The sequence below is a fragment of the Delphinapterus leucas genome, chromosome 21 (genome assembly GCF_059928025.1).
Source record: "Delphinapterus leucas isolate spDelLeu-1000000601 "Yukka" chromosome 21, BTC_Dleu_Yukka2, whole genome shotgun sequence".
NCBI classification, from domain to species: domain Eukaryota; kingdom Metazoa; phylum Chordata; class Mammalia; order Artiodactyla; family Monodontidae; genus Delphinapterus; species Delphinapterus leucas.
Genome location: NC_143149.1, coordinates 30,688,542 through 30,713,979, shown reverse-complemented (window position 1 = coordinate 30,713,979; position 25,438 = coordinate 30,688,542). Strand labels below are relative to the sequence as shown.

Below are 25,438 nucleotides of genomic sequence, written 5' to 3'. Positions count from 1 at the left end.
TTTGAACTGGTAAGGCTATTGTACCTACCGACTTAACAAATGCAACAAACATAATATGAAAAGTGTATGTTTATAATTATTATAATTAATAAAGAATATACCACAAGAGAATATTCAACTTAAAAAGACTAGGAAGTTTTAAAAATAACTGAATGGAACTTCTGTACGTGAAAAATATAGTATGAGAGTAAAATCAAGAATTAACAGTAGCCAGAGACAGCTGAAGAAACTAAACAGATGCAACATATAAACAGCTCAAGGAAAAAGAGGAGAGAATTAGAGGCATAAGTAAAGAGCAATTAGAATTCCTGGAAAATAGAGAAAAAAATCTGGAAAAGAGGTTATATTAAACATAGATGAACTGAGATCAGGTATCACAACACAGAATAAATAAAAATTAGAGTACATTAACACTTTTCAGATTACAAGAGAAGAAAATAATTTAAATAATGTACTTCAGCAGTTAGAAATTGAAACTGGGACAAAGAATAACATAAAAGCTGGAATTGATGAAAAAGTATGAATATGTATACCTCAAAACAAAACAACTTGAATATACAATTGTAACTGTAACAAATAAAAGAATATAAAGCATATATACATCTTGGTATAATAGGGAATTAAAATAATTTAAATAAAACTGTTAAAATTTTTGATTGATTAAATTTATCAGAAATTACATATATTTCAAATTGAATTTAAAAATATATACCACAAGAGAAACACCTAAATCACAAGGGAATAGAAAGGTCTAGCACAAAAATAAGAAAAATTATACAAAGCAAATAGTAAAGTTAGTATAGGCAGCCATATTTTATCAGGCACAAGTTGTCTGTAAGGCAACACAAATAAAAGTATGAAAGATTTTAATAGGGATAAAAAAAGTGGACATAGTGATACATAGAGCAGAAATTTAACAAATGAATAATACAATGAATAAATGTGTCAACAAATTCAAAAAACCTTGAGGAGATAAGCAATTTCATAGAAAAACAAACTCCTGGGATATAAGGAAAGATGAAAATGTCCAACACTTTAAAAAATTTGAATCTGAATATAAATGTCTCTTTCTCCCTCCTCAAAAATACAAAAACAACCATTAAAACTAAGTCAAAAGCTAAATTATTTTACAAATAAATACAACCAAACATTTAAGAAAGACATAATTAAAACTCATAAAAACTCAGCCAGCAAAAAGAAAAAGAGTTAATACTGCTGAATACATAAAGGCAATATTACCTTGACACCAAAAACAAAGAAGGGTAATATAAGAAAGAAAATTTGGGACTGAATTAATTCATGAGTAAAATCTAATATAACAGAGTATTAAGAAATGACCAATGGCTTGTTTGTTTTTTTGTTATTGAGTTGTATGAGTTGTTTGTATATTTTGGAAATTAAGCCCTTTTTGGTCACATCATTTGCAAATATTTGCTCCCAGTTAGTTGGTTGTCTTTTGTTTTGTTTATGGTTTCTTCTGGGGTGCAAAAGCTTAGAAGTTTGATTAGATCCCATTTGTTTATTTTTACTTTTATTTCTATTGCCTTGGGAGACTGACCTAAGAAAACATTGCTATGTTTTATGTCAGAGAACGTTTTACCTATGTTCTCTTTTAAATGTTTTATGGTGTCATGTGTCTTATATCTAAGTCTTTAAGACATTTTGAGTTTATTTTTGTGTATGGTGTGAGGGAGTGTTCTAACTTCATTTATTTACATGTGGCTGTCAAACTTTCCCAATACCACTTGCCAAAGAGACTATCTTTTATCCATTGTATATTCTTGCCTCCTTTATCGAAGATTATTTGACCATAGGTGTGTAGGTTTATTTCTGGGCTCTCTATTCTGTTCCATTGACCCATATGTCTTTTTTTATGCCAATACCACACTGTTTTGATTACTGTAGCTTTGTAGTATTGTCTGAAGTCTGGGAAGTTTATGCCTCCTGCTTTGTTCTTTTTCCTCAGGATTACTTTGGCAATTCTGAGTCTTTTGTGATTCCATATAAATTATAGGGTTATTTGTTCTACTTCTGTGAAAAATGTCATGGGTAATTTGATAGGGGCCACATTAAATCTGTGGATTACTTTGAATGGTATGGTCATTTTAATAATATTATTCTTCCAATCCAAGAGCATGGGATAGCTTTCCATTTCTTTAAATCATCTTTAATTTCCTTTATCAATGTTTTATAGTTCTCAGCGTATAAGTTTTCACCTCCTTTGTTAGGTTTATTCTTAAGTACTTTTTTGGATCTGATTTTAAAAGGGTTTGTTTTTTTTTTTAACATTCCCTTCCTGATATTTCATTGTTAGTGTAAAGAAATGCAAAAGATTTATGTGTGTTAATCTTGTATTCTGCCAGCTTGCTGAATTTGTTTGTCAGTTCTAGTAGTTTTTGTGTAGAGTCTAAATATGGGCAGAAGACCGAAACAGACATTTCTCCAAAGAAGACACACAGATGGCCAACAGGCACATGAAAAGATGCTCAACATTGCTAATTATTAGAGAAATGCAAATCAAAACTGCAATGAGGTATCACCTCATTCCAGTCAAAATGGCCATAATTAAAAAGTCCACAAACAATAAATGCTGGAGAGGGTATGGGGAAAAGGGAACCCTTCTACACTGTTTGTGGGACTGTATATTGGGGCAGCCACTGTGGAGAATAGTATGGAAGTTCCTTAAACAACTAAAAACAGTGTTACCATATGATCCAGCAATCTCATTCCTGGGCATATATCTGGAAAAGACAAAAGCTCTAATCGAAAAGATACCTGCACCCCAGTGTTCAGAGCAGCACTATTTACAATAGCCAAGACAAGGAAGCAACCTAAATGTGCATCAAGAGATGAATGGATAAAGAAGATGTGGTTTATATATACAATGCAATACTACTCAGCCATATAAAAGAATGAAATAATGCCAACTGCAGCAACATGGATGGACCTAGAGGTTATCATACTAAATGACATAAGTCAGACAGACAAAAACAAATATCACATGATATCACTTATCTGTGGAATCTAAAAAATGATACAAATGAACTTATTTACAAAAGGGAACCAGACTCACAGACATAGAAAACAAAATTATGGTTACCTAGGGGGAAAAGGGGGGTATAAATTAGGAGTTTGAGATTAGCATATACAAACTATTGTATATAAAATAAACAAGAAGGTGTAGCACAGAGAATTACATTCAATATCTTATAATAACCCATAATAAAAGAGAATATGAAACAGAATATACATAGGTATGTATAACTGAATCACTTTGCTGTACACCAGAAACTAATACAGCATTCTAAATCAACTGTACTTCAATTAAAAAAAAGAAAAAAAAAAAGAAATGGCCAATGGCAAAATGTAATTTACATCTAAATTGTTAAGATGATTGAATCTTAGAATATCAATGAATTAACTGCGTTTTAGAATTATATGGGGAAATGAATATACATATAGCATTAGGAGCAGTAAAACTACTGTTCAAAGTTCAATACCATATATGATAAAATAACTTAGCAATAGAAGAATGTAACTTAACTTTGTTAATCCTATAAAATAAACCTCTTAATCCTATAAAATTTAAATAACTTTAAACATTTTAAAACTTAAAATAAATTTTAAAGATATAATTTACACTACATAAAAATCAAAGTCTAAATAAATGTAACAAAGGAAAGCAAAACCTCCTCACTGAAGACAACAAAACCAGGTGAGAGGAGGTAAAGATCTATATAAATTGAGTAGATCCTATGCTCATGGATTGGAAGGCCCAATAATGGAAAGAGGTCAAGGCTCCTCAAACTGATCTATAAAGACTAAGTTTTCCATTTGTAGACATTCTTTCTTAATAAAATCCATGAGTATTGCATCCAAACTTGGAACAAATTTTATAAAATCTACAAATATTAAACATTCTGTTTTGTTAATTCTTTGCTATACTATATAAATTTTCTATTTGGTAATTTAGTTATACTCTTCCATTTTAAGCATAAATTTTGCAGTGGCCTCAATATTAAGCTAACACAATTATTGGATGCAAGTCAACAATATTTCAGGGTCTATCTTACTGCATAAGTGTTAAAATTAATAAGAAACTGTACCAATTATATTCTTCCATCTATCTTTATTATGAAAGCAAATATTTAAATATGTGATTCCATTGGAATAAATCAATATTAAATTATAAATTTTCCTCTTTTTTATTGTATTAGTGTGCTTTAGCATGTTATTATTGTTAATATAAAATGATAGTTTTTCTTTTTAACATTCTTCTCACTTTTCTTTGCTTTTTTAATGTACTCTCCTGCCAGGTGTCCTACAACATTGTAATTGATGGGAAAACGTACACTGTGAACCTAATGCAAAAGTAGGTGAACTACATTATTTTATTACCTGTCTTTGTTCTATTTATAATTATTGTTCATATTTATCCAGAAAGTAACTATTTTGCATTTGTAAATATTTTTAGTTGCTTACTATTTGTCTCCTATTTTATGCTTAAGAAAAACATTTTAAACCTATATAATAAACATCTAGGACCTGAATCCATATGTATGCTCGCATCTTTTTCCTTCCCAGCAACATCAGATTTCTATTTGACTATTTATGTGGTTTCATGGAGGATGAATTTTGATATTTTTCTATTTTTATCACGACATAAATACGACTTGTTTTTGAGTTCTCTTACATTCAACTATATTTGAAAGAGCATAGTGGATTTTTGAGTGGAAAGAACAGTGATTCTTTAAATTAGTTTACATATCAGAATGTATTAAGTACTTAGAATACAACTGTAATTAGCCAAACTCAATCCCATGCCAGCTAAGGAAATTGGGAAAAAAACAAGCACACCATATTTGGGAATAAAGAAAAATCAAAACAGTAATGGTCGTTTTTAAAATGGGTCCTTTATTAAAAGTTTTGGTCAATTTGTCTCTTTATTATAAATCTTGATAGCTTAAAGATAAGGTCTTTCCATCCTTTTCTTCATCAGGAATGTTCTGGCTTTTCTTACTACTTTTCATTTTCATATATTTTATAATAAACTCTTCCACAAAGATATATCCATAGATATTGATTGTGACTTCATTGAATCTACAGAGTACTTTTGGAGGAATTTTTCCTGTCATTCCCTTTCAATTTTTTATTCAGTCTGGATTTTTTTTTTTTTTTTTGTGGTACGCGGGCCCCTCACGGCCGTGGCCTCTCCCGTTGCGGAGCACAGGCTCCGGACGCGCAAGCTCAGCGGCCGTGGCTCACGGACCCAGCCGCTCCGCGGCATGTGGGATCCTCCCAGACCCGGGGCACGAACCCGCGTCCCCTGCATCAGCAGGCGGACTCTCAACCACTGCGCCACCAGGGAAGCCCAGTCTGGATTTTTTTTACTGAGTCTGAAATTCTTTTAATGCAGTCCAAATTATTATTTTCTTTGTAGCTATTATTCTTTTCATATTTAAAAAAAATCATTGTCTTCATACAGTCATGAATCCAAGCTGCCATTTTTTTCTAATAGCTTTTATTGTTTTCACTTTCATGTTCAACTCTAGGGTTCATCCAGAATTGATGTTTGTGTGTTTCATGAGCATGGGGATCAAGATTCAAATATTTTATCATATTAGCATCCAATGGACCCAACACATGCTATTGGAAAAAAAAATACTTTCCTCATTGCACTGTAATGAAATGTTTGTAATAAATCAAATGACTGTTTATGAGTGGGATATCTTTCTGGACTATTTTCTCTTATTTTATTTGTTTACTCCTGAGCCCTATTTATCTGAACAGATATCACACTATATTAAATACTGTACTAGGTCTTGTTGTTACCCAGCCTTGTTCAATAATTTTAAGATGTCCTTGTTTTTCTTGATCCTTTAATTTTCCATATAATGTCTGAAGTCACCTTTTTCCTTTGTACCTTTTATGTTATATTCTTTTTCTTTCATAGTCTCCATTTTAATGAATCTATTATTTTATATTATACCATTTTCCCTCAATTAAATTCTTTGTTATACAACTTTTTACTATTCTTTTAGTGTTTTCTCTAGATTATCGTATTAATCCCTGAATTATTAAATCTAATATACATTATTATTTTACCAGTTATCATACATTGTTAGATCTTCAAACCTTTTAATTTCACTTACCTTCTACCTTTTCATTATTTTTCCTGTATGCTTTTAAACCCCAATTAGATATGACTATTATTTTTTGTATAGTCAATATCCCTTTATAATTAAGCATAAATTTGCACATTCTGTTGCTCTTCATTTTTTCCTGCGTTTGTTTCTATCTGCAGTTGATTTCTATATGTCTCAGGAATTCTCTATATTTCTGTTGTAGATCTGCTTGTTTTTGATTAATTTGTATTCAATGTTAAATATTAACTTTACTCTTAAGAACTTTTTTGCTGGAATAAATTCTAGGATGACCTTTTAAAAATGACTTTTGTCCTTTAAAAGCATTATTCCGATGTCTTCTGGCTTTCCTTGTTTCTATTGACAACTTAAGCTATCAGTCTTATTGCTGTTCTTTGAAGGGAACATCTTCGTTTTCTTCTTGATACTTTGAAGGTTTTATTTTGGTTTTCATCAGTCTTTAAAACTATATTTAGGGGTGATTTTTCTTTGCTTTTATCATGCTCAAATAAAATAGGACTTACTGAGTCTATATCATCAATTTTGAAAAACCTTTGCTCTTATTTTCAGAGATTTTTAAGTTAATCTCCTTGGCTACTCTGTGCAACTTCAAAATTTACCAGATGATTTTACAGGGAAAGAAGCTATGAATCTGATGCAACTTAAATATTCATATTTTTATTCCAGGACTGCACAGCCACCAAAAGTTCTGCTTGTTTCTAGGCTCCCCAATAATAGCTTTCTCCCTGGTCCAAGCATGGATATTTGACTTCTTTCTTTGCCAAAAAACAGTGCTTGTATATCACTAGCTAAGTCTCTTTATAGAACTTTCAACCCGGAATCTGTGTGTTCCCTGGAGCTCCACCCCACTGTGTATTATTTTCTTTTTTTGTTACAAGAATACAAAAAGTTTTGCTCTGTTTGTCAGCGGTTTGGCTCTTTGACCTTTTGCTTTCACAAATCCACACTGCCATAGCTGTCACAAACCTTTATACTATACTAATTGGAAAAATGAAAATGAGATACCTACACCCACCCTTTCTCTTTGTAGAGCCTTTTAAGCATATTCTTCCCATATTACAAACAATGTATTTTAATGTGAGATCTCCACCTGATCTGTTGAATTCATTTCATATTAGTTCAATACTTATTGACCATTTGCTATTTTCCAGATATTCTTCTAAGAGCTTGAGATGCATTAGTAAACAAAATGGATATGAATTTTATATTGTTTATCAGATGAGACTAATAATGGTATGATAAATAGTGGATTAGGAAGAATGTTAGAAAGTGATAAATGCTTAAGCAAAAATATAGAACAAACTAAGAATTGTCATTTGGAAATCCTATGCTTTAATTATTGAGAAAGTTGAAAATTTTTATAAACTTGTCAAGAGAAGCCTCAGTGAGATGTGGATATATAAGCAAAGACTTGAAGTAGATGAGACAATGAGCCATGTTGAAGAACATCCTAGAAAGGGGCAACAGCTAGTGCAAATACCCTGAGACAAAAGTTTGCCTGTTGTGTTTAAAAAACAGGAAGGAGGACAGTGTGACAGTAAGGTGAGTGAGGAGAGGTCTGAAGACTAGAATTTTTTGAGCAAAATTAAAACTAAATCCATGTACTCAAAGAATCTCTCCCTCATGCGCTCTCTCTCTCCTCTCCCTACCTATCTATAATAAGTATAATAAAAGAAACAGCTTTTCACAATAAAATCTAGGAAACAAATTTTCCATTAAATACTTTTTATCTTTATTTTACAGAGTTTTCTTACCTCATAATTTTAGGGTTTATGGTTATAATGGCACAGGAAGTATGAAACCTCTTGAACAACAGTTTCAGGTATGATTTTTATTGTCTGTTTTACCTTTGTTATGTGAGTTTCTGTGACTGTTTTACTTAGGGTCCACATGTGTCTAGAGTATAACAGGCTGGAGTTATGTTTTGTTTTGACGTGAATGTAACCATTTCCTTTGATGATGTGTCTTGAATTAGCTTTGTGACACAGATGATTAACCAAACCACAAATGACAGTGATGCATTTAAGCTATTATTTCATGATGATGCACATGTATGTGTTTATGTACCTGTGGCAAAAGGGTTGAATATGGAGTGAAATCCTTAAAATGAAAAAACATGACTTAAATCAGGAAAGCTAAATCTAGGAAGAAAAGGAAAATCCAAAGACTTGTCTGAAGTATGTTCAGGGACCAAATAAATACACATAAATTTCATGCACATTTAGGAATATATTAAATTTTCAACTACTTGGAGCTTCATTTAATAAAGTTTTCCATTTGTTGTAAATATAATAGAGAAATGTGCATAGAATTTCAAGGAATACCCATGCCTGAAATGCTGTTTTGCTTTTTACATTTGCCCTGCCTTACCAATTCCTATATTTTTTTAATTTGCATTCCTGATTTCTATGTAGTGAATTAACAACTACTTCGAAATTAAAGCATTTTTATAGAGACTAAGCTCTTAACAGGAGAAATAATAGGTATGGTGAGTTCTTTAAATTTTGCCTAACAGAGTAGGCAAATACATGTGAATCATCTATGGAGTTCTCTATACAAATATATAAATGATGCATACTGTCAAAAAGTTTTATGATATATACATACGTGCATATATACATAATATTATAGACATACTTATGTATACACACACAATATATGTGTGGGGGGGCATTTTTTGTGTGTGAGTGTGGTGAAAAAGAGACGGAGAGAAACAGAGTTAAAACAATGAGACAACGAGATGCACAGGGCCGCAATATCCCGCACCTGCATTTTAAGTAATTCTGCCGACCTAACACCTAACTCTACTTCCTACCTCCCAGGAGGTAATCATGAGAGACAGATGTATAATTCAAAAGAAAAAGCAAAGATGTTTTATGTATAACCTGGATGTAATAAGTTATTGAATGCTGACCTCAAATGCCATGTTTGCCAAAGCTGCAAGCCTATCGTCAGTGTAGGAAAAACCAGGAAAGTTTATTTGCATATAAATCTATTTTTCATAAATTCCACAAATGATTTTCATCCCTAAAAGTTATGTTATCTTACTAACTAAAGATGTATCTACACGAAAACAAAGCAACCAGTTAGACACAGGAAGAGTTTGTTCCTAGTATCTGCAGTTTACTTTATGATCTCTCCAGGACAGAGAGATACTCATAATGGTTAAAAAGTAAAATTACCAGATGGCATAACAATCCAAAATGTGTATGCACATAAAAATAGACTTCAAATTATAAGAGGCAGAAATTGACAGAAATGAAAAAAGAAATAGGTAAATTATTATTATTATTGAAGATTTAAACATTTCTCTCTCAATAATTGATAGATGAAGTAGAAAGAAACTCAGCAAATACGTTGATGCCTTGAGCAGAACTATCAACTTGATCTCATCAACGTTTGTAGGCGACCACACACAACAGCAACATTCTTACTGTTGCTGAGTCTATACACATTCTTTTTTGAGTGCTAATAGAAGAATGAACAAGATATAATAAAGGAAAATAGTGCAAAAAATGACAATGATAACAATAAGAAAAAAACTGGAGAAAAATTATATAATAATAATAATAAACTTTTGATTCCTCCATCTCAAAATTTTATCCTATGCTGACCTAAAAATGATTTATTTATTAATTTCCAAGTTTTCCAATCAACTTATGTATACGGTTGATATAATTTACTGATGGTTCTGAAGAATTAAATACATTATCAATCTGGATAATACAAACCACATTTGGAAGGAAGTAGATGAAATGCAGTGGAAAGGAAGAGGTATTTTTCCTTGATTATATAAAATATGATTTATACAGATGAACCTGTATATGGGACCACAGTGAAAAAGTACAAATATGATAAGTCAGTGAAATATTTTAAAAATATAAGATACTGTTTTAGTCTATGTCTAAAGATACCATGCAGTAATTTACACATGGAAAGTTTAATGTAAAGAATTATTCATTGTAACAAGGATTAGAGTAAAACAATAAGAAGTAAAGAGAGCTCTAAAGGTCATAGGAATATCAGATACAAGAAGCAGCCAGCAATCCTAGGACTGGGATAAAGAAGACAGTTTCCTTGCCCCAGATTTGAGATTGTTAAAAGTGGCACAACCATGGATCTTCAAATAGGACAAGTCACTGTGGTGCTGTACCAAGAGATCTTGCTGTAAAATTTCTCTTTAGAACCCTCTGGAAATCTGTCCTTTGGGTAGCCAGGAAAGCTGTTCATAAGATGTCTCACCAAAGTCACTTTGCTAAGGAAGGAGAGGGGCCTAGATGATGGGAGGATACTACTGGCTGATGGGTGCTAGAGACCACCATGCACCGAAGGATCTGGGTACTAGAGAATCTCCAAGCAATGAGGGATCCTGGCTTTGCAAAAAGCTGTACCCTCTGCAGGAGCCTACCAAGCTAGCACACTGGAACCAAATAGCAAAGCTCTCTGCCCATGCTCTCCAGTACCCTTTACTAGCAAAGCTTCAGTGCCACCTGGCAAAAGAAAAAATAAAGAGGCTCATATTCATTTGCACAAAGCAGGCAAAAGGTTAATTTGAAGCTGAGTAGCAATATATCAATAATTGACAGAGCCTACAACTTTGACTACTTAGTTTCTGTATGCACTCTTTTATACACATTTGAACTCTGTAAAAACAACAAAATCGCCCTACATTTCTATTTAGCAAGATTCAGCCAGCCTTTTCCCAAGTAAAGAAATTCTCATTCTTCCCTCAAAATGATGAGACACACAATCACGAGTCACTGTGTCCATTGCTAGCTATACTAAGTTCTCCACAAATTTAGTCACGGTCCAACTGAATACTATGTTAACATGAGGTTAAATTAACTTGTAAAGTTAACCTCCAACCACCTGCATGTAAACTAATAACAGGAAGAGGGAAAAAGAAGAAAATGGTTAGCACATACAAATAAAGATACATATGCATATGACAAGCCAAGAGAAAAATATTTAAAGCTACTATAGTCTTCATTTCTGTAATAAGTCATGATTGATATGTATGACTTCTTTTTCCCACTACCTGCTCCCCATTTCCATTGCTCTCAACCAGAACCTAAGCTTGTTACGGATATTTACCTAGCAGAATAGCACATATCTTCACTCCCAAAGGGTTTGCATCCTTAATCATATTTTATTTTGGTTACTATTATACTCAGGTGGGTTCAAGACACAGCACTTCTTTAAGCAACAAATTTCCCTATTGTGTTCAGAGTCAGTCACTCCAGCCACTGGGTTAGCCTGTTTGTGCAGTGGCAAAAGGAGCTCGAAATATCCAGTTGGAAGTTTCATCTTCCAAATTAGTGGAATTTTTATTGTGTCCCCAGGTGAACAAATTCCCCACTGGGGGCTAGAAGCTAAAAGTAACTGGGACAGAAAGCAAGATGCTACAAAATGGTTATTAGGTATAATGGTGGGAAGAGACACTCCCATTTCAACACCTTTCTTCCTGGACCCATGTATTGTGGTTCTCAGAAAACCATGCCATATAATGGTCTTGATTCAAACATAACCCCAGCCTTTCAGAGTAATGTCTCCCAACTACTATGGTAAATGAGTATTCAGTAACCTGGTCTACCTTTCAGTTAGGCCAGCTGCTTCCAGACGATAGACTATATGGTAAGACATGTACATAAACCAATTGCTGCCCTTAATTTGCTGAGAAATAAGTTTCTGTATCAGACACAACACTGTGCAGAAGCCATGGCAGTGGATAAGGCATTCTGTGAGTCCACAAGTTCTGGTGCTAGATGAAGCACCATGGACAGGGAAGGTAGTTTTTGTTTTTCAGGGAATTTAATCCATTTACCTACATCATCTAATGTTGGCATACAATTATTCTTAGCATTCCCTTAATAATCCTTCTATAAGGATGGTAGTAATATCCCACTTTTATTTCTGATTTTAGTAATTTGATTCTTTTCTTTTCATAGTCAATCTAGCTAAATAAAGATTTGTCAATTTTGTTTATCTTTTTGCAGAGCCAGCTTCTGGTTTCATTGATTTGTTCTATTATCTGTTCTTGTTAATTTCACTCTAATCTTTATTATTCCCTTTCTTCTGCTTAATCTAGGTTTAATATGTTCTTCTTTTTCCTGTGTTATATGTGGTTGGATAGGATATTACTTTGAGATCTTTCTTCTTTATTAATACATGCTTTTATATATATAAATTTATCAAAAGCACTACTTTAGCTGCATCCCATACATTTTAGTATGGTGTGTCTTCATTTTCATTTTCCTTAAATATCTTCTGGTTTCATACTTGATTTATTCTTTAATCCATGGTTATTTAGAGATATGATATTTAATTTCTATATCTGTGAGTTTCTCCAAATGTTTTCTGTTAATTATTTCTAAAAAAATGCCTTTATTATCAGAAAACATACTTTTATTACTTCTGTACTTTTAAACTGAGGCTTTTTTAATGGATTAACATATGGTCTATCCTGGAAAATATTTTGTGTACACGTTAAGAAGAATGTGTATCTTGTTCTTTGGTGGAGCATTTTACAGATGTCTGCTAGGTTTACTTAGTTTATGATTTTTTTTTCAAGTCTTATATTTCCTTGCTGATCTGCTGCCTAGTTGTTCCACCGATTGTTGAAAGTGGCAGAGAAGAAGAAAAGAAGCCTTCAACTATAAGTGTTGAGTTCTCTATTTCTCCCTTAGTATCTACCTATTTTTTTATGCACTGTGGTGCTCTGATATTTGGTACCTATGTTTACAAGTGTTATATCTTCCTGATGCATTAAACCTTTTATTAGTATAAAATACTGCTCTTTATTTCTAGTAACATTTTTTTCTTTCAAAGTCTACTTTGTCTGATATAAATATAGTCAATCCAGTTTGCTCGTGGTTGCTATTTACATGATAATCTTTTTTCATTCCTTTAATTTGAGTCTGTCTGTGTCTTTGAACTTAAAGCATGTTGTCTTTCAACAGTTTATAGTAGTCTTTTCACATTGCCTGACAATCTGCCTTTTATTGGATTGTTTAATTCAATCACATTTAATGCTATCATTGATATAGTTGTATTTGCATCTGCTTTTTACTTTTTGTTTTGTATGTGTCTCATGTGTTTTTGTTCCTCTTTTTTCTCATTTTAGTGTTTTTTTTCCCTTGTTAGGTGGATATATTCTACTGAAGAATTTAAATTTCCTTAATGATTTTTCAATATTTTTGAGTTATATTTTTAGTGATTTCCCTAGGGCTTACCTTATACATTTTAACTTACCAGATGCAGATTTAGATTTATATTACCTTAATTCCAGTGATATGTAAAAACATTGCTCCTATAAAACTCTACTTCCCTCACATGTATGGTATTATTGTTGTACATATTACATCTATTAATGTTACAAACCCAACAGTACATTGTTATAATTACTTTACTATCTGCAGTCATTTCCTTAACCCAGTACCTCTTTGTTTCCACTCACCTCCTATATGCTGTTATTGGCAAATATATTTCCTGGCCCCAGTAATATGCCCTATTCATATTATTTTACTCAATTGATTTTTAAATCAGCTAAGAGAAAAAAGGGGGAAATACGCATTTATATTATGTTTTTAAATTACATAATAACCTGTATGAGCTCTCTTTGGATGTTTATGTGGATTTGAATCACTCTCTGAGATCGCTTACTTTCAACCTGAAGAATTTCTTTAAGTATTACTTGTAAGGCAGGGCAATTAACAACAAATTCTCAGAGTTTTCATTTATATGGAAATGTCTTTAGTTTGATTTTGTTTCTCATTTTTCTTACTGAATTTTTCATATTTTCTTGTATGGCTATTTATTTATTTTCTCTTAGGACTATTTGTCCTTATGTCCACTTCTGGGGGATTTAAATTGTCATTTACTTATTTTCATCAGTTTCACTAGGGATCAGATCTATAGAGTTCCTCATGATGTCATACCAAAAGTTAACTCTCCATATTTTTATTTTTGAAGAATAATTTTGCTTAATATATAATTCTAAGTGCCAGGGATTTTTTTCTCTCTCAGCATTTTTTTTTGTTCATTGTGTCCTGCCTCCTTACATATGTGTGTGTGTGTGTGTGTGTGTGTGTGTGTGTGTATGTAAAGAAGTACCATTATTTACATCATTACTCCTATGAATATTATGTGTTACTTTTCTCTGGTTTATTTCAAGATGTTCTCTTCATTTTTGGTTTTCAGCAGCTTATTATATGATTGCTTCCTTAGGTCTTGTGGAAATAAATAAAAACCAAGCAAATGAGAATAAACAAAGGTTACTTATTCATAGCAAGGACATCATCCACTGTCACTTGCATTTTGGCAGATACTCAAAGGCAGGCAGAAGAGTGGGAAAGCTTTATAGTGGAAGGAAGGGAAGACCTCAGGTGTGCTCTGATTAAAGGTTGTTGGTGGGGGTTGCTGTAGATGGGTTAACTATGTGATTGGAGTATTTATTTGGCTTTTCTCTCCTTGGTTCTAAGGTGGAAGCAGGGACAAAAATTAGGGAAGCTGAAAGTTTTTATTTTATTTTTTATATATTTATTTATTTAAAATTTTATTTTATTTATTTATTTATTTTTGCCTGTGTTGGGCCTTTGTCGCTGTGCATGGGCTTTCTCTAGTTGTGTCGAGCTGGGGTTACTCTTCGTTGCGGTGCACAGGCTTCTCATCGAGGTGGCTTCTCTTGTTGTGGAGCACGGGGCTTCAGTAGTTGTGGCTCGCGGGCTGTAGAGCTGAGGCTCAGGAGTTGTGGCACATGGGCTTAGTTGCTCCACGGCATGTGGGATCTTCCCGGACCAGGGCTCGAACCTGTGTCCCCTGCATTGGCAGGCAGATTCTCAACCACTGCACCACCAGGGAAGAAGAAGCTGATACTTTTTAATCAAGTCCTTGTTATTGGGACTGATTGCTGCGTAAGTTATTGGTTAGCTTCCTGGGTTGTTACTGGAGATAGCAGCATGACTTCCTACAAAGTCAGCTATTTATTGTCAGGAAAGAGGTTGGTTTCCTGCAGGTCAGAGTTCCATTTTTATATATGGTTTGGCCATTGCCTATTTGTTTATTCATTGTCTCAATCTATAAATGTGGTTTCTCACTAAATTTGGCCATGATTTTTTCAAATACTTTTATACCTATTTTCTCTTTCCATTTTTCTGGACCTCCAATTAAACATATTTTAGATAACATTGTCCCACAGGTTGCTGCAGCCATATTCCATTTTTAAAGCTTGTTTTCTCTCAGGTTTCTTTCGGATTCAATGGTTTCTATAGATCTGTATTCTAGGGTTTTTGTTTTTTGCCATCTGCAGTGTCAGTAAAACATATCCAGTGTATTTCATTTTAAATGTATTTCTTTGTTCTAGAATTTAGAGTTGGCATTTTTGTAACATTTTATTTCTCTGCTGAATTTCCTAATTGCTTCCCTTATTACACCCAAAATTTCCTTTATGATGTTCTTCATCATGTTTTTAATATCTGTTTTAAATCCATTTATTTACTAATTCCAAAATCCGGTGTTATTTTGAAGTCAGTTTCTTTCTGGTTTTACTTTTGACTATGGGCCACATTTTTCTTTTATTCATATATCTAATATTTTAAATCATATACTGGTGATATTCCATGATACACTGGAGAACTTGTGATTCTTTTCTCTAAAGAGTTCTCAGGGTCAGTAAGATTGTGTGTTTTGTTGGAACATTTGCTACTTTGTGCTGCCCTGCCAAGGGGAGGCACTCAGGTGAAAACCAGTATAACACAAAACTCAGTAAATGCAGTTTTCCTCTTTCTATTGTTGATTCCCTTCTCTCACCTTTTCTTGCCTGCCTTTGTTGTTGGAGTTTAAAAAATAATTTTTCAGAGTCTACATTTGTCATTGATGAGAAGGCTAATCCAATGCAAGCTACTCTGCCATTACACTAAAGTAATCTTGAAAAGAAAAAATTATCTTTTGGGTTTATTTACTTTTTACATCTACCTTGAAAAATTAAGTCAGAAGAGTTTGAAGAAACAAGTTTTTGATGATTTTTACCTTGATCCTAATGATTGGGTTGTCATGTTTCATTTATAACAGAAAAAATCATGGAAGTGTACTTATTCTTTGGGACACGTAGGGACAGTTTTGGAAAATTGAGCCAAATGTTCATCTAATGATGTTATAAATCCATTTTGGAAACAATTAGTGTTTGACACATACATATATATGTGTGTGTGTGTGTGTGTGTGTGTTTTAAGTATTTGAGAATAGTGCATTTAACATAAATTATTCTAATAGAAATATATGTGTTTATTTTTCAGAACTTATGCTACTACCAAGGGTATATTGAAGGTTATCCAAATTCTATGGTGATCGTTAGCACATGTACTGGACTCAGGTTGTTATACATAATTTTATGGTTACAAAAAATGGAATTTTTAAGAAATAATTTTCAAATTTGAAAAATTATTATCAGAAGCTTTATTTTTATTTTTAAATTAATTTTATTGGAGTATAGTTGATTTACAATGTTCTGTTAGTTTCTGCTGTACAGCAAAGTGAATCAGTTATACATATACATATACCCACTCTTTTAGATTCTATTCCCATATATAGGTCATAACAGAGTATTGAGTAGAGTTCCCTGTGCTATATGGTAGGTTCTTATTAGTTATCTGTTTTATATATAGTAGTGTGTATATGTCAATCCCAATCTTCCAATTCATCCCACCCCACCTTCCCCCCTTGGTAACCATAAGTTTGTTTTCTACATCTGTGACTCTATTTATGTTTTGTAAATAGGTTCATTTGTACCATTTTTTTTAATATTCCACATATAAGTGATATCATATTATATTTATCTTTTTCTGTCTGACTTACTTTGCTCAGTATGACAATCTTTATGTCCATCGATTTTGCTAAAAATGGCATTATTTCATTCTGTATTTATGGCTGAGTAATGTTCCATTGTATATATGTACCACATCTTCTTTATCCATTTCTCTGTTGATGGACATTTAGGTTGCTTCCATGTCCTGACTATTGTAAAAAAGTGCTGCAGTGAACTTTGGGGTACATGTATCTTTTCGAATTATGCTTTTCTGCAGATATATACCCAGGAGTAGGATTGCTGGATCATATAGTAGCCCTATTTTTAGTTTTTTAAGGAACCTCCATACTGTTCTTCATAGTGGCAGCACCAATTTACATTCACACCAACAGTGTAGGAGGGTTCCCTTTTCTCCACACCCTCTCCAGTATTTATTGCTCGTAGATTTTTTGATGATGGCCATTCTGACCAGTGTGAAGTGATACCCCATTGTAGTTTTGATTTGCATTTCTCTAATAATTGGTGATGTGAAGCATCTTTTCATGTGTCTCTTGGCCATCTGTATGTCTTCTTTGGAGGAATGTATATTTAGATCTTCCACCCATTTTTTGATTGGGTTGTTTCATTTTTTTGATATTGAGCTGTATGAGCTGTTTGTATATTTTGGAGATTAATCCCTTGTCGGTCGTTTCATTTGCACATATTTTCTCCCATTCTGTGGATGGTCTTTTTGTTTTGTTTATGGTTTCCTTTGCAGTGTAAAAGCCTTTGAGTTTAATTAAGTCTCATTTGCTTATTTTTGTTTTTATTTTCATTACTCTAGGAGGTAGATCAAAAAAAGATCTTGCTTCGATTTATGTCAGAGAGTGTTCTGCCTATGTTTTCCTCTAAGAGTTTTATAGTATCCAGTCTTACATTTAGGTCTTTAATCCATTTTGAGTTTATTTTTGTGTATGGTGTTAGGGAGTGTTCTAATTTCATTCTTTTACATGTAGCGGTCCAGTGTTCCCAGCACCACTTATTGAAGAGACTGTCTTTTCTCCATTGTATATTCTTGCCTCCTTTGTCATAGATTAGGTGACCATAGGTGCATAGGTTTATATCTGGACTTTCTAGCCTGTTCCATTGATCTATATTTGTGTTATTGTGCCAGTACCATACTGTCTTGATTACTGTAGCTTTGTAGTATTGTCTGAAATCAGGGAACCTGATTCCTCTAGTCCATTTTTCTTTCTCAAGATTGATTTGGCTATTTGGGGTCTTTTGTGTTTTCATATAAATTGTGCAATTTTTTGTTCTAGTTCTGTGAAAAATGCCATTGGTAATTTGATAGGGATTGCATTGAATCTGTAGATTGCTTTGGGTAGTATAGTCATTTTCACAATATTGATTGTTCCAATCTAAGGACATGGTATATCTCTCCATCTGTTTGTGTCATCTTTGATTTCTTTCATCAGTATCTTATAGTTTTCTGAATGCAGGTCTTTTGCCTCCTTAAGTAGGTTAATTGCTAGGTACTTTATTATTTTTGATGTGGTGGTAAATGGGATTGTTTCCTTAATTTCTCTTTCTGATCTTTCATTAGTAGTGTATAGGAATGCAACAGATTTCTGCACATTAATTTTGTATCCTGTGACTTTACCAAATTAATTGATGAGCCCGAGTAATTTTCTGGTGGCATCTTTAGGATTTTCTATGTATAGTATCATGTCTTCTGCAGACAGTTTAACTTCTTTTCCAATTTGTATTTCTTTTTCTTCTCTGATTGCCGTGGCTAGGACTTCCAAAACTATGTTGAGTGAAAGTGGAGAGAGTGGACATCCTTGTCTTGTTCCTGATCTTAGAGGAAATACTTTCAGTTTTTCGCTGTTGAGAATGATGTTTGCTGTGGGTTTGTCGTATATGGCCTTCATTATGTTGAGGTAGGTTCCCTCTATGCCCACTTTCTGGGGAGGTTTTATCATATATGGGTGTTTAATTTTGTCAAAAGCCTTTTCTGCATCTATTGAGATGATAATATTGTTTTTATTCAGTTTGTTAATATGGTGTATCACACTGATTGGTTTACGTATGTTGAAGAATCCTTGCATCATTGGGATAAATCCCACTTGATCATGGTATATGATTCTTTTAATGTGTTGTTGGATTTGGTTAGCTAGTATTTTGTTGAGGATTTTTGCATCTATGTTCATCAGTGATATTGACCTGTAATGTGTGTGTGTGTGTGTGTGTGATACCTTTGTCTGGTTTTGGTATCAGGGTGATGGTGGCCTCATAGAATGAGCTTCTGAGTGTTCCTTTCTCTGCAATTTTTTGGAATGGTTTGAGAAGGACATGTGTTAGCTCTTCTCTACGTGTTTGATAGAATTCACCTGTGAAGCCATCTGGTCCTGGACTTTTGTTTGTTGGAAGTTTTTAAATCACTGTTTCAATTTCAGTACTTGTGATTGGTCTGTTTATATTTTCTATTTCCTCCTGGTTCAGTCTTGGAGGGTTGTGTCTTTCTAAGAATTTGTCAATTTCTTCTAGGCTGTTCTTTTTATTGGCATATAATTGCTTGTAGTAGTCTCTTATGATCCTTTGTATTTCTATGGTGTCAGTTTCAACTTCTCCTTTTTATTTCTAGTTGTATTAATTTGAGTCATCTCCCTTGTTTTTCTTCATGAGGCTGGCTAAAGGTTTATCAATTTTATTTATCTTCTCAAAGAACCAGCTTTTAGTTTCCTTGATCTTTGCTAAGTTATAACATGAGGCATGGCTTATAGTGGGAAATTGTCATTGGAAAAGCACAGCATGGAGACTTTTGTACTGTCTCCTACTCTTCTCCTGAATTAAGATTTTTTAGTGTATGTGGAGACCACAGAGTACTAATAGCTTGGTAAATACCAATAGCATTACTCTGTTCCACTCAGTAAATTTGTGGATACTCGGTAACTTTTTCTTACTTCACCACATAAGGCTAAGAATGAAAATAACCTGCATACTATTAAAAAACCCTGATTATGTCATTTTATTGACTTTGTGAAAAATGAACTATTTTATTTATTCACTTAGTTTTTGGAATTTTTAGGGGCTTACTACAATTTGAAAATGTAAGTTATGGAATTGAGCCCTTGGAGCCTTCAATTGGTTTTGAACATGTGATTTATCAAGTAAAACATAGGAATACAGGTGCTTCTTTATATGCTGAGAAGGATATTGAGTCAAGAGAAAAGCCCTATATAATACAAAGTGTAGAGGTAAGTGATCAATTGAGTAAGCTATATAGTTATTACTATGCAGCAATATAAAAAAATGTATTTTTTTCTGATAAAAAATTATTAACATATGTATATGAGAGAGAGAAAGAGAGAGGGAGTGATACCAGAAACTTCATAACATATTGTAAGTCTTAAAACTAGTCATTCAGTTTTCCAGAACACCAAGGTGGCATTTTCTGCTGTTAGTGGCATTTTTCCCTGTGATCCAGACCTTCGTTGTCTGCAGATGCTCTCCTTTCTCCATATCCATTATATCAAAGTTTGGATATAATAAACATAAGTGACATTCACATAAATTCACATAAAAATTCACATAAAATGAAGATACTTATCTAGGATGCTGAGAAGAATCACTAGTGTCTTTCAAGGCAACTGCCTCAGGGTAGGCCATTACATTTTCCTTATATCCTTATCCAGGGATGGAGAGACTGCTTCTACTGGCAAAGAAGAGTCATCAGAATTTAGTAGAAGTTTAGGGACTTCCCTGGTGGCACAGTAGTTAGAAGTCTGCCTGCCAATGCAGGGGACATGGTTTCAATCCCTCATCTGGGAAGATCCCACATGCCATGCAGCAACTAAGTCCATGTGCCACAACTACTGAGCCTGCGCTCTAGAGCTCACGAGCCACAACTACTGAGCCCGTGCGCCACAGCTACTGAAACCTGCATGCCTAGAGCCCGTGCTCCGCAACAGGAGAAGCCACCACAATGAGAAGCCCGTGCACAACAACAAAGAGTAGCCCCCACTCGCCACAACTAGAGAAAGCCCACATGCAGCAACGAAGACCCAACACAGCCAAAATAAATAAATAAATAAATATTTATTTATTTATTAAAAAAAAGAATTTAGGGATTTAGTGACCCCAGCTTCATCAGAGTTTCTCATATATGCTCATTCCAATTTTTAGGATGTTATTTCCTCCAGTAGACACCCTGTGAGGGTGGAAATTCAATTTGTGTTGTAGTTCATCCACTCACAAAATGAGATTCTGGGTTTGGTTTTCAACAATCTCAGCTCTGCACCAACAGTGGCTAAGGGTATCTTTCAATAAAGACACTTCTCCAAGAAAACAGAACCAACAGAATATATGTATATGTGTGTGTGTGTGTGTGTGTATACACACACATATATATTTGATGTAAACACACACACGCACACACAAAGAGAGGTAGAATGAGAGAATTTAGAGTAGACTGTAGACTAGCAGGCTGGAGACAAGGGAAGAGTTGTATTCAAGTCCAAAGGCAGTCAGCTGGAAGGATTCCTTCTTGCTTACAAGGTAGTCTTTGTTCTAATAAGGCCTTCAACTAATCAGATGAGCTCCACACATATTATGAAGGGTAATCTACTCCACTAAAAGTCCACCAATTTAAATGTTTATCTTATCCAAAATCATTTTCACAGAGACATCCAGAATAATTTTTGAACAAAAATCTGGGCATTGTGGCCCAGGCAAGTTCACAGAAAAAATTAACCATCACACCAGGTTTACAAAATTTATTTCATATTTCCTCCAAAAGTTTTATTATTTAATCTCTTACATTTCAATATATGATCCAATTTAATTTAATTTTTGTATGGAGTGAAGGAGGGCTCTAAATTCATCATTTTTCATATGCATATCTAGTTTTCCAAACACCATTTGTTGAAAAGACTCATGTTTGTTCCACTGAATCTTCGTGACCCTTTTTTTCAAAGATCAGTTGACCATAGATGTTAGGGATTATTTCTGCACTTGCAATAATACTCCATTGATCTTATGTCTATTCTTATGCCAGAGCCACACTTTTTACTACTATACCTTTGGAATAAGTTTTGGAATTAGTAAGTGTACATCCTTCAGTAATGTTCTTTTTCAAGATTGTTTTGGCTATTCTTGATACTATCAATCTCCAAATAAATTTTAAAATTCACTTATTTTCAATTCCCTGAAAAATCAAGCTGGGATTCTGTTGATTCTGTAGATTAATCTTGGAAATATTGCCACTTAACAATATTAACTCGTCCTATCCATGAACATTGAGCAGCTTTTTGTTTTTAGGTCTTCTTTAATTTTTTACCACAATCTTTTGTATAGTTGTCTTCAAGTTGTCAGCCAAACTTCTTATGTTAAATTTATTTCTAAAAATGTTGTCATTTAAATGCTATTTCACATTTAAAATTTTATTTCAAATTTGGATTTCTCATTATCCATGTTTGGAAATTATTGACTTTTGTATACTGATTTCATATTCTGCAAACTTGTTTAAATTGGGTATTAGTTTTTTATTGTACTCTTTGTAGTTTTCTATGTACAAGATGATGTCATCTTAAATAAAGATTATGTTCTTCCTTTTCAATTATGATGCTTTTAACTTCTCTTTTATTGCCTACATGCCCTGGTTAGCATGGTGTTGAATAGGTGAGAAGAATATCCTTGTCTTGGACTAATTTTAAGAAGAAAGTCCACCGCTATTAAGTATAATGTTAATGGTGAAATAATATAAAAACTTTCTGAAACTTTCAACTCACTTTACTCTCTGATAAAATTCTCCTGCTTCACTTTCTATCTCACTTTCTCTGACTTTTCCTTATACACTCATGTTCTAGATAATGATATTTCTTGTGCTATGTCTCAGGTTTTTGTTTGTGTCGTATATTGTCTTGTATATTTTTTCACGGCTTTATCTACTGTGATTTACAGATCTCCCACTCTTATTCCAATTTTTTTCTGAGTTATTGATCTTACATTGGACATAATGACTGCCTAAGTTAAACAAAATACACACACACACACATTAACTATCTACCTACTTATCTGTTTATCTATCTATATCATCTATCATCTATCATCTATCACCATCTTCATGTCCCTCTCACTTCCTGAATATCCTTACCAGTGGGCTTTGGTATCTTTTAACTTTAATTTTTTAATCCAACTACATTGCAATTGGATCATTTAGTAGTGTTCTCCAGTCTTCTTCCCTAGCTCCAATTCTTTAGTGTTTATTTGACCAAAGCAAACTTTCATGCAATTGATGTCAACTTTATATAGCACATTTCCAAGAAATTGGTTTTCTTTATTGGCTACTTTCATTTACTACATAAAATAGCTTTTCAGGTCTTCAGAAATCTTAACACCTGCCCACCTTCCCAATATACAGATTTCTTGGCATTCTTTTATGCATCTTTGTCTTAAATTTTTAATTATTTTGCTAAAATGGACTATGTCTTTTCCCCATGCAAGCTTATTGTCCAGTAAATAAGTGAATAAATTATAATCAACTAAATATCATCAATCCCTATCTCAAAGATAAAAATAAACAAGGATTACTTCAGGAAATGTAAGTCAACTAACACTTATGTTGCTTGAAACAAAGAAATAGCTTTGAATCTCTCAAACCATTAATATTTTGTTAGTTTCAATTAATATAAATGTTTATTTTTCTCCTCCAGTAAAGTTCATTTCCTTGTTTAGGCACTTCAATGAAACTTTGGAATCCTATAAGCAAAACTATCATGAAGCATTCAGTGCTTCCTTTTGGATGGAAATGAAAATAAACCAATTAGACCATAAGGGGATTTCATTTGCATTAAAAAAAACCAAAAACCCTCAAGTCTCCAAGGTTTTAAAAGAGAATTTTTTTTTTTTTTGCGGTACGCGGGCCTCTCACTGCTGTGGCCTCTCCCGTTGCGGAGCACAGGCTCCGGACGCGCAGGGGCAGCGGCCATGGCTCACAGGCCCAGCCGCTCCGCGGCATGTGGGATCTTCCCGGACCGGGGCACGAACCCGTGTCCCCTGCATCGGCAGGCGGACTCTCAACCACTGCGCCACCAGGGAAGCCCGAAGAGAATTTTTAAATGGAGGGAAAAAATGAATGATCATTCACCCCTAAATTTGTCTTACTGACCTTATTGACTTTTTTTCCTTTAAATTACTGTAATCTTCACTTTTCTCTGCTAAATCCTAGATTTATTTTTCTCTATTGCTCCTCTTTATGTTAAAGAAAATGGTTTAACTAAAATGTGATAGTTTTGAACTTTCAAAGGATTAAATACCAGTGTAAAAAGAAAAAAATTCAGGCATTAAAATACACGTAATAAAAGTTTTCTCAATTTTTGAAATTTGATCCTCCTTTTCTGCTTCTATATATTTGTCCAGTGCTTATACGTGGTATGCTATTTTAGTAACAAACTATTTTGAGTTAACTGCACTACAGTCTTAAAGTGCCCACAAAGACTGTCTTCCAAGTTCTCCCTAGTGCATTCCTCCTAGGTTAACTTCATGTAAAAATAATGATGAACATAAGTAATATTTTATTAAACGTAGTTACAACAATTATTACTTGTTGGCAGAGTGTAAGTCACACAGATCATAAGCCCATCGGGCCTCACATTTGTGCCTAATTTAACCACTGTGGTCTAATTAAATGACATCATAACCAGATTCCACATACTGAGATATCTATGGTGCAGTTTAAGAAACCCATTTTGTTTCTCTGTTGCTCACTTTTTTCTGCGGTGATTTATACAAGGATTAGCTTTATCCTTCAGATGAAATCCCACCCCTCTAAACACAGAGATGTGCCCCTACTCTTTCAAGGCCGTAGATAAAATCATACAGCATAATAATGTATAGTGGAATCATTAAACGAACATAAATACACACATAATGGCAAGTCAAGGGAAGAATTTCCTCAGGGAAAAGAATCATATGAGTAGCCCAGTACCAGTGAGAATATGGAGAATGGAAGGTAGAGGAAAGCTATTTTCTGAGTAAATTAAGTGATTGATCAGGTGCGAAAGACACGACAAAGGCAATATTCTGAAAATGATTTCTATTTTCATATAGAAAACTGAATTTTCAATGTTGAATTTGTGAAGAAGTATATTACTTAAAATAATTAAATGATTCTTCAATTTTTATCTAAAGTTTGTGACTTTTTTTCAGCCACCTGCAGACTTCTCTCAGTATATAGAAATGCATGTTGTAGTTGAAAAAAATTTAGTAAGTATACTTTCACTTATTTGTCTTATCTTAATTTATATTAGCAATGGGAGGTTATAAAAAGTGTTGGAATAAATTTTTAACATAGGACAATAAATGATTTTATTTAATTTTTGCTTTATCTCTGCCTTAATGAATTTAAATTACTAGTATCAGTAGTAAATTGGAAATCAAATCTCTATTAGTTTATTTTTAATTTTATATAATTAACATATTAAAACATGTT

The 25,438-nt window shown here is 33.3% G+C and overlaps 1 protein-coding gene across 1 annotated transcript in view; it reads left to right on the top strand.

The window, feature by feature from the left end:
* Positions 1 to 25,438, top strand: part of ADAM2 (ADAM metallopeptidase domain 2) — an 84,225-nt gene that overhangs the window by 4,006 nt on the left and 54,781 nt on the right. Inside the window, exons 3-7 of the mRNA XM_089903556.1 lie at positions 4,317 to 4,372; positions 7,908 to 7,986; positions 16,457 to 16,533; positions 20,036 to 20,204; positions 25,156 to 25,212. Coding sequence (XP_089759682.1) covers positions 4,317 to 4,372; positions 7,908 to 7,986; positions 16,457 to 16,533; positions 20,036 to 20,204; positions 25,156 to 25,212 — 438 coding nt within the window. The remainder of the gene's footprint in view (positions 1 to 4,316; positions 4,373 to 7,907; positions 7,987 to 16,456; positions 16,534 to 20,035; positions 20,205 to 25,155; positions 25,213 to 25,438) is intronic.